We start from the raw sequence: 16,907 nt of genomic DNA, 5'->3' as shown, positions 1-16,907 counted from the left end.
AGCTCTTGTTGTGTCTTCTGGAGTACCTAAACACAGTTCTGTCATCATTTGTGATTTATAAAAGCAAAGAACCGTTTACTAAATATAATAAACTCGTTATAACGAGTTTATTTATTTTATATTTGTATTATATAGGAATGCTGTCATAGTGTTTCAGCTGGCTCGAGAGCTCACTGGGTCAGGAGTACAGCAATCAGTAAGAGAGAGAGCGTACCAGATTCCGCCTCTTTTCGGTAATTTGTCAGTCTTTCGTAGCATGTCAGCGAAATTCATCCCCCACCTAGAAAAAAAAAAAAAATAAAAAAAAATAAAAAAAAAATCATTTTCTCACAGCGACATGCTTGAAATACCGCGAAATAATGGGTACCAGTTCAAACGACATACAAGCATTATAAATGTAGAACAGCTATATCTTCAAGTACCCATTTCACACAGCGAATTAAGAGGTGCCATCAATGAGGGAGAGGATATTTCAAAACGAACGCTACTGGGATGTTTAATTGATCAGCAAATGTCGACGCTGCTTCTCATATTCCATGACAATTCTGATGTTGAAATTTCATAAGGCTGTCTTCCTTTCTTACCCACCAATATTACAACTTCATTATGAAGTAAAAGACGAAATGTTCTTTATAGGTTGATAAAGTTACAGACGGACGAGCGGCGAACCTGATGTGAATAATTCTGGCGTTGTTGTTTTACGAATTTCCAACAGATAATTCTGGGACACATCATAGTAGGTGTATATGTGACTGCATCTTTAAATTCAGCTTCCGTCACTCACGTGTGACGTTTATGGTTGGACCAAATCATACTTTGGGATTTTATTGTTTAGATCTTCCAAGTAAAATGTATCGGCCTTGAAGCATCAGCAGAAGAGAGAAATACATACCATAATAACAGAAATAATAGTTTATGAAAACGGCTCCGTTGCAATTGAAGAGGAAACATCACCATTGCAACGCCCTCGATGACATTCAGTTTCCCCCTCATGCACATCTCATGTGGACTATTATACGACCTCATTTGTTCCGCGACCTGCTATGTAGAACAGTGTCAAATTAATATTTAAAGAGCAGCTACCCTTACGCCTAACCCGCAAAAGACAGATCCTCGACGGAGTCTCTTTCGGTGCGCAGTTCTAGACTATAGTACGTCCTGACTCAGTTCTCTAGAGGAACGTTATCAGCTACAGACAGACGGACGGACTAGGACGTCGAGCAGCCTCGTCCGTCCGTCTGTCCGCTCGTGTGGGAGTTTGCAGAAGCAAAATGATATATATATATATATATATATATATATATATATATATATATATATATATATATATATATATTATATATATATATATATATATATCTACTATTTGAGAGGGAGAGAAACAGTGTGGTGGCGGCGGCGGCCTTACCCCTTTAGGTAACGTCACAGCTTCAGCCTCGTGTTAAATATGAACGTCCCCAGCCGTTCTCCCTTCCCCTCCCTCCCTCCCTCCCACACCAGACACTTCTCACTCTCGCCCCTTCCCCACGACTGCCACCACCTCAGCCATCACCTCTACCGCCACTTCTCTACCAGAAACAGCCCTACCTCCTAACCCCATCCCCCCGCCCTCCACCCCTCTTTGAAGCCTTTCCCGGCACCTCGTCGTTGCAAACACCTCCACCAGCAGCAGCAGCAGCACTTTGAATACTCTCTGACGAACGCTGTTTGTTAGAATGTTTCTACAACTCCCAACTGTTGAATAGCTGCCTCCTGTGTATCAGTAGAGAGAGAGAGAGAGAGAGAGAGAGAGAGAGAGCGAGCCCGGTGAGCTCAGGCCGCATTATGCGATGCCCGTTGATGTTTTTGCAGCGATGTTTTCAAAGGCCAATTGGCCTATTGTCATGAACTGGCTACCGCTGTTTTTTTTATATGTATATATACTCGCATATATGATTTATTCTTTTGTTTGTGCTTTTTAGCGTATCGTTCGACAACGCGTCCGTGCGAATATAACTAACGAAGTGTGTTGCAATCGGCGAGGAACTAAATTGTTAAACAAACAAACACACACACACACACAGTCACAGTCACAGAGTCACATCGGCAAGTTACTCAGGTGATAAATGGTTTAAGGTTGATAAAAGCCTAATGAAATAATTAAACGAACAATGTCCTTCAGTTCTTTTCAGGCAAACGGAGAACTTCAAAGCCGTAGACGCGCAGTCATTGAATGCTGATAGGTCAAACTTCACTTGTCTAACTTTACTGAAGTGTAGGAATGGGTCAGTGAACTCAGCTGAGATTACATAACATGGGAAACACAGAGTAGGGTAGACATTTCCATGTTTATATGATTTTAAGTGAGAAAGATGAAGAGGGATTATTTTATGATTGTAAAGTTAAAAATGTCATAATTTTTGTGCACAGGCACACACATATTATATATATATATATATATATATATATATATATTATATATATATATATATATATATATATATATATATATATATATATATATATATATATATACACACACACATACATACATATATTTATGTGTGTGGTCTATGAAAGAATATGCAGATAACAGCCGACACTGAGAAGAGGAAGAAACTCATATAGATTTAAGGAAATGATAGAAAAGAACCAGTTGCTCAGACCCTTTAAAGGCGGCCCTTGCAAAAGAAGGGAAATTATGAGGAGAAAGGTTTAGTTTAAAAATTATTTTCACAGTTTCATAGAGAAGGCTGCTGATGAATGTTTAGGAAAAAAAGAAAGACTTTTATTTTAAGTATTCAGCAGCAAACGTGTATACTATATGATGTATATATATATATATATATATATATATATATATATATATAAATATATATTACACACACACACACACACACACACACACACACATATATATATATATATATATATATATATATATATATATATAGATATATATAATATATATATATATATATATTATATATACATAAAAATGATTAACACAATCACCTGTGGAACAGAAATACATATCTAGATTCGATCCTGATGTGGGTCAGAAATTTATATAATAATATATATATATATATATATATATATATATATATATATATATATATATATATATATATATATATATATATATATATATATAGGAATGTGAAAGTTAGCAAATCCTTTGTACGGCAGCTTCAGGAAAGTAGATAGCCTCAGAAGGAACAAGGCGTGACCCGACCTCCAGCTTACTCTGGACGCGTGCAAGATTTTCCCCTCGCGCATAAGTTGTAAACGTTATACTGCTAACTGAAGGTGAAGGGGTCTTCTTAATTATTACTCATACTTAGTAGTACTCCTACTAACAACAAGGATCAAAATAAAAAGGGCACAAATTAAACGCGTTCATATATTCTCATTTATAAGTGGAAACAAAATAACTGAACAGAACACAGCCTAAATTCAAACGTTCTGAAATCTAGTCAAATAGAGCCTTGTTTCTCCAAAGAAAATTGAAATACGCTACATTTTATCAGAAATAATTTTTCTGTACTGTTAAAGAAGCAGATTATTTATTTTTTACATTTTCATTCTAATAAATAAATCATAAACATCCTATCCTGAAATTCCTGTCTTTAACTCAAAGCGAAACACCTTTTTCAGACCTTTTTAGGCGCTCCCATAGACCTTTCCTACCCCCAAAAAGAACGACAACAAGAGTAAAAACAACAACAACAACAAGAAGTAGTTTGTAAGCTTATTGCATAAGTGAGGGAAAACAGACTTACCGGGTCCTTCATCAGCTGCTTGATGACAGATTTTTTTCTTCTTTTGAACAATTAAAACAAAACGAAATTGAAACACACAGATATTACCGTCTATTGCAAGATGTAGCAATCGTTCCTGTCTATTTTCACGTCGACGTAATCTATCGGCATCTTACCCTTTCCTAGAAAACAATAATAAATATCTTTCTAACAAGGCTGTAGTATGCAAATGGACGCTCGTTATACTTTTATTTCAGTCGTTTTCATATTTCGTGAAAATCCCGTTATGCTACGTAATGTATTTACAATGGTGGATATATATAGGAAGGCGTATTTGAGTCTTCAAAACATGAAGTGAGATTGTTGCCTAAAGTAACTCGTCTAGTTGAATATTTATCGGTGCCTTCTGTTTGAACATTCTCGTGTACGATAGTTTTGCAGTTTGTACTTTGTTTGTTTGGTGTTTTTACGTTGCATGGAACCAGTGGTTATTCAGCAGCGGGACCAACGGCTTTACGTGACTTCCGAACCACGTCGTGAGTGAACGTCTATCACCAGAAATACTCATCGCTCACACCTCAATGGAATGCCCGAGAATCTAACTCGCGGCCACCGAGGTGGCAGGCCAAGACCATACCGACCACGCCACTGAGGCACTTGCAGTTTGTACCGAATACATTCTTATTTTTCACGACTGGACATGCAGGTAGAGTTATGAACAATACACCGAAAAGGATCAGTGCTAATGAGGATACTTAAATTGCAACTGTCTTTAAGAATGCTCTTACAACCCCTCAGTAATGGATCAGAGCCAGTTTATGAGTTTGAAATGTTATGACAACAGCAACACTTACCGACTGTGCCTTGATTTGATCCGGTGTAACAGTCTGAATTTCCCCCTTTCCGAAATTCCTCCGGGGGAAATATGGGGGAATTTCGTCCCAGGATAATGTTCCTACATCTGGGCCAAGATTCTCCCAACCCCACTAAGGCCAGTCAAATGCGAGGAAGAAATGCTGAGAAAGGAAAAAATTTACGGAAAGCTGCAATTTGTTTTATTACCTTCATAATAGGGTACTTAATAACATAAATTTTGCACCCCTGTACCGCCCCGGTTTGGGCCGCCATCATAAAAAAATGGCGGCCAAAAATCGTTTTTTGTAAAAATCTCGCTTATTAATTATTTCACGGGAAACGTATCGAAATACAAATTGTTCTACTTGTAATTTCCCACAACCAATGTTCTATACACTTTTTTTTGTATATTGCATGGTTCTGATGCTACACGCACGAGAAGGTTGTTACTTTTTTTTTTTTTTTTTTTTTTTTTTCTTTTTTTTTTTTTTTTTTTTTTTTTTTTTTTTTCCTGACCCCATTACTTGAAGTACCTAGGAAAATCATCTTCCAGAGGTGTCCTTCCTCCATTATTCTCGCTTAGAATAGACAGTGAATATTCATGGCAGAATTACCACCATTATACCCAAACATCTACCTAAAGCAGACTTATTACAAAGCTCACACAAAGTTGACTTCTGAGGGATTTACTGTAAAACAAGCTGATGAAGATGCGGACGCCCTCATTGTTAATACAGCCATTGAAGAATCCTCCAAGACTGACTCTGTAACAGTAGTTGAAGAAGATGCAGACCTGGTAATCATGACCGCTTTAGCAGGGTCACAAAATAACATAAACTTCCTAAAGTAAGGCAAAGGAAAAACAGAGAATAAACTGTACACACAAGCGTCCATGAAGTATGGATCAGTCATTAAAGACGACATCCTTTTCTTGCATGCATTTAGTGGGGCTGATGCCACCTCTTCCTTTTTCAAAGAAGGGAAACTGAAGTTTGTAACCTTCTTGAAAAGCATGAAGAACTTCGGGAACTTGTAGCTGTGTTTAAGAAACCCCAAGCACATCCTGCAAAGATTGCTGAAGCAGGAAAATCTTTCATCCTTCGGTTGTATGGGAAGAAAGAATGTGAATCCCTTGGCGACTTAAGATATCTATGTTTTGTCAAATCACTAAGGTGGCTTCCTTGCCTCCCACAGACGCCGCTGCTCGATTTCATTCTCTACGTACTTATGTCCAAGTTCAGAAATGGTTAGGAATTGACTTCGTCGCTTACAGATTGGGGTTGGAAGATGAATGGAAATGGACTAGGCCCAATCACTACAGATAAAGACTCTGCTCCTCTATATTTTTTTAACATTGTATCATGCAAATGTCTCAAAGGATATATGACAGCTACTTGCAGTTGTAGGAGGGCAGGATTAAAATGCTCTGTAATATGTGTCATGTAAAGGATTATCTTGTACCAGCTCTGATGTAAACATAGATGTAGAGGAATCTGATGACCCCACGGATGAAATACAAGAAATCTTCTTAGTGCCAGAAGGCGTAACTCATGAAACAGAGTAGATTTTAAAAAGCTCGGATATTTATCATAAACTTTAGGTAGATGTTTGGGTATAGGGGTGGTAATTCCGGCAATGAATATTCACTATCCATCCTAAGGAGAATAAAGGAGGAAGGACACCTCCGGAAGATGATGTTCCTAGGTACTTCAAGTGATGGGTTCTGAAAAAAAAATATCAACCTTTTCTTGCGTGTAGCATCAAAACCATGCAATATACAATCAAAGTTTATAGAACATTGGTTGTGGGAAATTACACGTTGAACAATTTGTATTTTGATACGTTTCCTGTAAAATAAGTATTAAGCGAGATATTTACAAAAAACTAATTTTGGCCGCCATTTTTTCAAGATGGCGGCCAAAACTGGGTACTGGGTTGCAAAAGTGATATGTTATCAAGAACCCAATTATGAAAGTGATAAAACAAATTGCAGCTTTCTGTGAATTTATTACTTTCTCAATCCCGATTTGACTGGCCTAACTCCTGTTATAAGAGTATGGCTATGGCGGCGACATGTTACAGTAGCAACGACAGCCTGCCACACCGGATAATTATCATCACGACTAAACTACCATCACTTGGGCTGTTGACAATCGCACTCTTTTCATGTTTCCCTGGTAGTCTGAGCAGTGGCAATGGAAACAGCTGCATCAGAAGATGGAGGAGCTCACTTAACACTTCTTACTATGATGGGCGTAATGTCTGTCCATCCGTCTGTCATTCAATCTCGGCCAAACGGCTGGTTCGATGGCCATGAAACTTGGCAGGCGTATAGTGAGGACCCCTAAGATGGTTTATAATGGGGGTGGGGTGAGAAGAGATTCCCTGAAACGGAGCTGGTTCTGCCCGTGAAACGAGGCCGGTTACGCCCGTAGACTTAGTTACTTTAGAATTTTCATACATAATTTCTGTATACATATGTTTGCTAGTACTACACAATATCTAGATAGCGGAAAGTATCCTGATGGACTGAACAAAGGCGAAAAGTGTGATATTGGAAAAAAGTGCGAACCATTTTGTGTTAAAGGTGGACATCGAATGTATAAACGAAAAATAAAAATAATGACGTTCAGTTGCGTCAAGTGTTGATAAAAACGGAACTGAGCAGAGTTATCGAAGCTTGTCATGAAAGGCTTGGTGGTGCACATAATGGGAAGGGATAAGGCTATCGGAAAAATTACTGCTAAGTAATATTATTTTAAGGACATCTTAGAACTTGTTAGTGATTATGTTTTTAAATGTGACACTTGCCAGAGAGCAAGTAATAAACCAGCAATGCAAGAAGCTGCAGAGTTACATCCAGTGCCTGTTCCTGGAAAAGTTGGGTCTCGGGTAGGAGTGGCAGAGAGAGGACACTGTTTTATTGCAGCAATGACTGATGACGAAATTTCCAGTTGCTACCCCTTCAAAACACAAATCTGCAGTAGAAGTTGCACATTTCTTTATAGATACCGTATGTGATATTGGCTGCATAGAAACCTTGATCACGACCAAGGGAGAGAATTTGTCACCGAGCTGAATGACGTCACATTACGTGCCAAATTACAGATAGATCACAGAACTGCTTTAGCATATAATCCGCAAACAAATGGATTGCGGGAGGTATTTAATCAAACCCTCGAGAGAGCTCTTATCAAATGTGTTAATGAAAAACAAAATTATTTGGGATTTGCACATAAAGAGAATCCTATTCGGATATCGTCCTTCAGTCCCTGCCAGCACTGGTGTTACCCCTTTCACTGCCAAGAAACGAGGGAATAATTTCGTTGCACCGGTACTGTTCCGCTGTTTTTATAATTATGAAAACCATTGAAAATGAATGTAAAGAAATTGTGAAAACCATTGAAAATGAATGTAAAGAAATTATGAAAACCATTAAAAATGAATGTAAAGAAATTATGAAAGCCATTAAAAATTAATGTAAAGAAATTATGGAACCTTTAAAAATGAATATAAACAAATTATGAAACCTTTAAAAATAAATGTAAAGAAATTATGAAACCATTCACAATGAATATAAAGAAATTATGAAACCATTCACAATGAATGTAAAGAAATTATGAAAACCATTAAAAATTAATGTAAAGAAATTATGAAAACTATTATAAATGAATGTAAAGAAATTATGAAAACCATTAAAAATGAATGTTACGAAATTCTGTAAAGAAATTATGAAAACCGTTAAAAATTAATGTTACAAAATTATGTAAAGAAATTATGAAAACCATTAAAAGTTAATGTTAGGAAATTATGTAAAGAAATTATGAAAACCGTTAAAAATCAATGTTACAAAATTATGTAAAGAAATTATGAAAACCATTAAAAATTAATGTTACGAAATTATGTAAAGAAATTATGAGAACCAGTAAAAATTAATGTTACGAAATTATGTAAAGAAATTATGAAAACTGTTAAAAATTAATATAAGAAATTATGAAAACCATTAAAAATAAATGTAAAGAAATTATGACAACTATTAAAAATAAATGTAAAAAAAATTATGAAAACTATTAAAAATAAATGTAAAGAAATTATGAAAACCATTAAAAATGAATGTAAAGAAATTATGAAAACTATTAAAAATGAATGTAAAGAAATTAGGAAAACCATTAAAAATTAATGTTACAAAATTATGTAAAGAAATTATGAAAACAATTAAAAATAAATGTAAAGAAATTATGATACCATTAAAAATAAATGTAAGGTAATTATGAAAACCATTAAAAATGAATGTAAAGAAATTATGAAAACCATTGAAAATTAATGTTACAAAATCACGTAAAGAAATGATGAAAATCAGAAATTATGAAAACCATTAAAAATAAATGTAAAGAAATTATGAAAACTATTAAAAATAAATGTAAAGGAATTATGAAAACCCTTAAAAATTAATGTAAAGAAATTATGAAAACCATTAAAAATTCATGTAAAGAAATTATGAAAACCATTAAAAATTAAGGTAAAGAAATTATGAAAACTATTAAAAATGAATGTAAAGAAAAATGAAAACCAATAAAATGAATGGAAAGAAATTATGAAAACCATTATAAATGAATGTAAAGAAATTATGAAAACTATTAAAAATTAATGTCAAAAATTATGTAAAGAAATTATGAAAACTATTAAAAATTAATGTAAAGAAATTATGAAAACCATTAAAAATAAATGTAAAGAAATTATGAAAACCATTAAAAATGAATGTAAAGAAATTATGAAAACTATTAAAAATTAATGTTACAAAATTATGTAAAGAAATTATGAAAACTATTAAAAATTAATGTAAAGAAATTATGAAAACCAATAAAATGAATGGAAAGAAATTATGAAAACCATTAAAAATTATTGTAAAGAAATTATGAAAACTATTAAAAATAAATGCAAAGAAATTATAAAACCCATTAAAAATAAATGTAAAGAAATTATGAAAACCATTAAAAATTAATGTTATGAAATTATGTAAAGAAATTATGAAAACCGTTGAAAACGAATGTAAAGAAATTATGAAAACCATTAAAAATTAATGTTACGAAATTATGTAAAGAAATTATGAAAACTATTAAAAATAAATGTAAAGAAATTATGAAAACCATTAAAAATTTATGTAAAGAAATTATGAAAACCATTAAAAATAAATGTAAAGAAATTATGAAAACCATTAAAAATAAATGTAAAGAAATTATGAAAACCATTAAAAATGAATGTAAAGAAATTATGAAAACTATTAAAAATAAATGTAAAGAAATTAGGAAAACCATTAAAAATTAATGTTACAAAATTATGTAAAGAAATTATGAAAACAATTAAAAATAAATGTAAAGAAATTATGATACCATTAAAAATAAATGTAAGGTAATTATGAAAACCATTAAAAATGAATGTAAAGAAATTATGAAAACCATTGAAAATTAATGTTACAAAATCACGTAAAGAAATGATGAAAATCAGAAATTATGAAAACCATTAAAAATAAATGTAAAGAAATTATGAAAACTATTAAAAATAAATGTAAAGGAATTATGAAAACCCTTAAAAATTAATGTAAAGAATTATAAATGAAAACATTAAAAAAATTCATGTAAAGAAATTATGAAAACCATTAAAAATTAAGGTAAAGAAATTATGAAAACTATTAAAAATGAATGTAAAGAAAAATGAAAACCAATAAAATGAATGGAAAGAAATTATGAAACCATTATAAATGAATGTAAAGAAATTATGAACAATATTAAAAAATTAATGTCAAAAATTATGTAAAGAAATTATGAAAACTATTAAAAATTAATGTAAAGAAATTATGAAAACCATTAAAAATAAATGTAAAGAAATTATGAAAACCATTAAAAATGAATGTAAAGAAATTATGAAAATATTAAAAATAATGTTACAAAATTATGTAAAGAAAAAAATTATGAAAACTATTAAAAATTAATGTAAAGAAATTATGAAAACCAATAAAATGATGGAAAGAAATTATGAAACCATAAAAATTATTGTAAAGAAATTATGAAAACTATTAAAAATAAATGCAAGAAATTATAAAACCCATTAAAATAAATGTAAAGAAATTATGAAACCATTAAAAATTAATGTTATGAAATTATGTTAAAGAAAGAAAATTATGAAAAACCGTTGTTGAAAAAAACGAATGTAAAGAAATTATGAAAACCATTAAAAATGAATGTTACGAAATTATGTTAAAGAAATTATGAAAACTATTAAAAATAAATGTAAAGAAATTATGAAAACCATTAAAAATTTATGTAAAGAAATTATGAAAACCATTAAAAATAAATGTAAAGAAATTATGAAAACCATTAAAAATAAATGTAAAAAAATTATGAAAACCATTAAAAATTAATGTTACGAAATTATGTAAAGAAATTATGAAAACCATTAAAAATGTAAAGAAATTATGAAAACCATTAAAAATAAATGTAAAGATATTATGAAAACCATTAAAAATGAATGTAAAGAAATTATGAAAACCATTAAAAATTAATGTTACGAAATTATGTAAAGATATTATGAAAACCTTTGAAAATGAATGTAAAGAAATTATGAAATCCATTAAAAATTAATGTTACGAAATTATGTAAAGAAATTATGAAAACCATTAAAAATAAATGTAAAGAAATTATGAAAACCATTAAAAATAAATGTAAAGAAATTATGAAAACCATTAAAAATGAATGTAAAGAAATTATGAAAACCATTAAAAATGAATGTAAATAAATTATGAAAACCATTAAGAATGAATGTAAAGAAATTATGAAAACTATTAAAGATAAATCTAAAGAAATTATGAAAACCATTAAAAATGAATGTAAAGAAATTATGAAAACCATTAAAATAAATGTAAAGAAATTATGAAAACAATTAAAAATGAATGTAAAGAAATTATGAAAACCATTAAAAATGAATGTAAAGAAATTATGAAAACAATTAAAAATGAATGTAAAGAAATTATGAAAACCATTTAAAATTAATATAAAGAAATTATGAAAACCATTAAAAATGAATGTTACGAAATTATGAAAACCAATAAAGATGAATGTAAAGAAATTATGAAAACCATTGAAAATTAATGTTACGAAATTATGTAAAGAAATTGTGAAAACCTATTAAAAATAAATGTAAAGAAATTATGAAAACCATTAAAAATTAATGTAACGAAATTATATAAAGAAATTATGAAAACCATTTAAAATTAATATAAAGAAATTATGAAAATCATTAAAAAAGAATGTTACGAAATTATGAAAACCATTAAAGATCAATGTAAAGAAATTATGAAAACCATTAAAAATGAATGTTACGAAATTATGAAAACCAATAAAGATGAATGTAAAGAAATTATGAAAACCATTAAAAATTAATGTTCGAAATTATGTAAAGAAATTATGAAAACCATTAAAAATAAATCTAAAGAAATTATGAAAACCATTAAAAATGAATGTTACGAAATTATGAAAACCAATAAAGATGAATGTAAAGAAATTATGAAAACCATTAAAAATTAATGTTACGAAATTATGTAAAGAAATTATGAAAACAATTCAAAATTAATGTAAAGAAATTATGAAAACCATTAAAAATGGATATTACGAAATTATGAAAACCAATAAAGATGAATGTAAAGAAATTATGAAAACCATTAAAAATTAATGTTACGAAATTATGTAAAGAAATTATGAAAACCATTAAAATAAATGTAAAGATATTATGAAAACCATTAAAAATAAATGTAAAGAAATTATGAAAACCATTAAAAATGAATGTAAATAAATTAAGAAAACCATTAAGAATTAATGTTACGAAATTGAGGGCCTCAGAACCAGCGAGTCGTATATGCCACTTTTTAAAAAATGAGTAAATTGGCCTCAAAGTTTATCATTCATTACTCTGCTTCTAAGAAAGATATCGATTTAAACTTAGTTTCATATGAAAGCTATACTCTTTATAATTTTTTGTGAAAATTGAAAAAAAATTGTTGGGTGCGCTTTGCGCGCTAGCATTCAAAATGTCTGCCAAACTCCCATTTTTTTTATATATTTGAGTCATAACAAGCACTTAAACCATAATTGAATGTGTTAAACGATAATAAAGTGTTATCATATTGTTGTAATAATGATGATGATATTAATAAGAGTAATAGTAATAATACTGGTAATAATAATGATAATAATACTATTAATAATATATTGATAAGTAATAATAGTGTGCTGAAAAGACAATACATTTTTGTGATAAGAAAAACCGAGTATTGCTAATGATAATAATGATAAATAATAATAGTAATAATGATAACAATGGGAATAATAATAATAATAATAATAATAATGATAATGATAATAATAGTAATAATAATAATGATGATAGTACAATAATATTAGTACTAATAATGACACTGATGATGATAACCTTTCATCATCGTAATATATCGATACTTATAATCAATCACAAGAAAATACTATAATAGAATAGTAATACTATTGTCATAATAATAATGATAATAATAATAATAATAATAATAATGATAATAATAATAATGATAGAAAATAATAATAATTATGATGAGGGTTGTAATAATGATGTTGACAATGATAACCTTGAATCACCATGATGTTAACCATCAATAATCACAATAATAATATTATCATAATAATTTTTTTTTTACTACTACTACTACTACTAGGGCCTCCATCCTTTAATAGAAGCTGCAATGTGAAGGGGCATTAACTCGATCAGATTGCAGTCTGTTAGCTCCAAACATCGCTACCAGCTGTGACCCTCATCCACTACTACTACTACTCTACTACTACTAGTACTACGACTATTATTACTTGCCAAAGGAAGACATAATGTACTCAAATAAAGAGTAATTTAGACAAAATAACAGCACAACACAACGGATAATCGTAATCTCCCGCTCGATCACTGAAGTGAGATGTAAAACATTGGCGGGAGATTGTAAGCTGCACGGTTATTGGTCGATGCTTACACGCGCCCTTATGGGGAAAAACGCTCATTGGCCTAGAATTCGCTACGCGAAGTGACGCGCGCTCTCATTGGCTTAATCAGCGCTAGTGATATGCGTCGTCTGGTCCTCATGAAGCGTCCGAGCGGCTGCCAGCACCGCTCGAAGTCATGTTCTTTCCTGTAGCTAAAATCGATAATTCCGACTGTCCCAGTAGGAATTTCGACCGTATGTAAATGGTGGAATGGCCTAGAAATGCCTCAAATACACAGAGAAAAGGTTGCCAAAAATCTACCAGTATGCATAACTCCAAATCCGTGGAAGGGGTGGCATATCCGACTTTCTGGTTCTGGGGCACTCAATTATGGAAACCATTAAAAATGAATGTAAATAAATTATGAAAACTATTAAAAATTAATGTAAACAAAATAGGAAAACCATTAAGAATGAATGTAAAGAAATTATGAAAACTATTAAAAATAAATGTAAAGAAATTATATAAACCATTAAGAATAAATGTAAACAAATTATGAAAACCGTTAAAAATTTATGTTACGAAATTATGTAAAGAAATTATGAAAACCATTAAAAATAAATGTAAAGAAATTATGTAAACCATTAAAAATTAATGTAAAGAAATTATGAAAAAAATTATGCAAAAAAGAAATTAAAATGTAAGTAAAGAAATTATGAAAACCAGTTATTGAACAAAAAAAGGTAAAGAGAAATTATGAAACCATTGAAGTAAAGAAATAATGAAAACCATTAAAAATTAATATAAAGAAATTGTGGAAACTATTAAAAATGAATGTTAAGAAATTATAAAAAGCATTAAAAATTAATATAAGGAAATTAAGAAAACCATTAAATATGAATGTAAAGAAATTATAAAAACCATTAAAAATGAATGTACAGAAATTATTAAAACCATTAAAAATGAATGTAAAGAAATTATGAAAACCATTAAAAATGAATGTAAAGAAATTATGAAAACCATTAAAAATGAATGTAAAGAAATTATGAAAACCATTAAAGATAAATGTTATGAAATTATGTAAAGAAATTATGAAAACTGTTAAAAATGAATGTAAAGATATTATGAAAACCATTAAAAATTAATGTTACGAAATTATGAAAAGAAATTATGAAAGCCATTTAAAATTAATGTAAAGAAATCATGAAAACAATTAAAAATGAGTGTTACGAAATTATGAAAACCATTAAAGATGAATGTAAAGAAATTATGAGAACTATTAAAAATATATGTAAAAAAATTATGAAAACCATTAAAAATTAATGTAAAGAAATTACGAAAACCATTAAAAATAAATCTAAAGAAATTATAAAAACCATTAAAAATTAATGTAAGGTAATTATGAAAACCATTAAGAAATGAATGTAAAGAAATTATGAAACCATTAAAAATGAATGTAAAGAAATTATGAAAACCATTAAAAATGAATGTAAAGAAATTATGAAAACCATTAAAAATAAATGTAAAGAAATTATGAAAACCATTGAAAATGAATGTAAAGAATTTATGGAAACCATTAAAAAATAATATTACGAAATTATGTAAAGAAATTATGAAAACCATTAAAAATGAATGTAAAGAAATTATGAAAACTACTAAAAATTAATGTTACAAAATTATGTAAAGAAATTATGAAAACTTTTAAGGTTATATGTAAGAAAATTATGAAAACCATTAAAAATGAATGTAAAGAAATTATGAAAACCATTAAAAATGAATTTAAAAAATTATGAAAACCATTAAAAATTAATGTGTAAAGAAAATATGAAAACCATTGAAAATGAATGTAAAGAAATTATGGAAACCATTAAAAATAATGTTAAGAAATTATGGAAAGAAATTATGAAAACCATAACAAAATAATGTTACGAAATTATGGAAAGAAATTATGAAAACCATTGAAAATAAATGTAAAGAAATTATGAAAACCATTAAAAATGAATTTAAGAAATTATGAAAACCATTAAAAATGAATGTAAAGAAATTATGAAAAACATTGAAAATGAATGTAAAGAAATTATGGAAACCATAACAAAATAATGTTACGAAATTATGGAAAAGAAATTATGAAAACCATTATAAATAGATGTAAAGAAATTATGAAAACCAATAGAAATGAATGCAAAGAAATTATGAAAACCATTGAAAATGAATGTAAAGATATGATGAAAACAATTAAAATAATGTACGAAATATGTATAGAAAAAGAAATCTAATGAAAAATTGAAAACCATAAAAAGAATTGTAAAGAAATAATGAAAACTATTAAAAAGGAAAATTGTAATAACTTATGTAAGACATTAAGAAAACGATGAATATAAAAAATTATGAAAAACCATTAAAAATAAATGTAAAGAAAATTACTGAAAACTAAATCTAAAGAAATTAAATGTAAAATAAATTATGTAAACCATTTGGAAATAATGTAAAGAAATTATGAAAAACATTAAAATGAATGTAAAGAAATTATGATAACTATTAAAGATAAATGTAAATAAATTATGTAAACCATTAGGAAATAATGTAAAGAAATTATGAAAACCATTAAAAATGAATGTAAAGAAATTATGAAAACCGTTAAAAAGAATGTAAAGAAATTATGAAAACCGTTAAAAATAAATGTAAATAAATTATGAAAACCATTAAATTGAATGTAAAGAAATTATGAAAACTATTAAAAATAAATGTAATAAATTATGTAAACCATTAAAAATGAAATGTAAAGAATTTAGAAAACCATTTAAAAATTAATGAAAGAAATAATATGAAAACAGTAAAAAACCAATAGAAATTTGCTAAAAAGAAATTATGAAAACCATTAAAAATGAATGTAAAGAAATTATGAAAACCTTTAAATTATGAATCGTAAAGAAATTAATGAAAACCATTAAAAATAAAAGTAAAGTAAAATTAAAAACTAGAAAACATGTTAAAAATAAATGTAATATAAATTACGGAAAATTATTAAAAATAAATGTAAGAAATTATGAAAACCTTTAAATAAATAATTTGTTACTGAAATCCTATGTAAGAAATTATGAAAACCATATAAAAACTAAATGCTAAATAAATAGTAAACCATTAGAATATGCCAATGTAAGAACCATCCACTGAAAATCATTAAAAATGAATGATAAAGAAATTCATGTTAGAAATTATGAAAACCATTAAAAATTAATGCTAAAGAAATTATGACAACCATTAATAAAAATTGATGTAAATAAAAATATTCAAAACC

At 28.6% G+C, this 16,907-nt stretch overlaps 1 protein-coding gene across 1 annotated transcript in view; it reads left to right on the top strand.

Moving 5' to 3' along the window:
- Positions 1–5,199: 5,199 nt before the first annotated feature.
- Positions 5,200–16,907, top strand: part of LOC135218857 (hornerin-like) — a 72,538-nt gene continuing 60,830 nt past the window's right edge. Inside the window, exons 1-3 of the mRNA XM_064255306.1 lie at positions 5,200–5,444; positions 6,063–6,141; positions 7,413–7,490. Coding sequence (XP_064111376.1) covers positions 5,200–5,444; positions 6,063–6,141; positions 7,413–7,490 — 402 coding nt within the window. The remainder of the gene's footprint in view (positions 5,445–6,062; positions 6,142–7,412; positions 7,491–16,907) is intronic.

This window comes from Macrobrachium nipponense, chromosome 1 (assembly GCF_015104395.2).
Source record: "Macrobrachium nipponense isolate FS-2020 chromosome 1, ASM1510439v2, whole genome shotgun sequence".
Classification (NCBI taxonomy): Eukaryota; Metazoa; Arthropoda; class Malacostraca; order Decapoda; family Palaemonidae; genus Macrobrachium; species Macrobrachium nipponense.
This window is presented reverse-complemented; position numbering and strand designations above follow the sequence as displayed.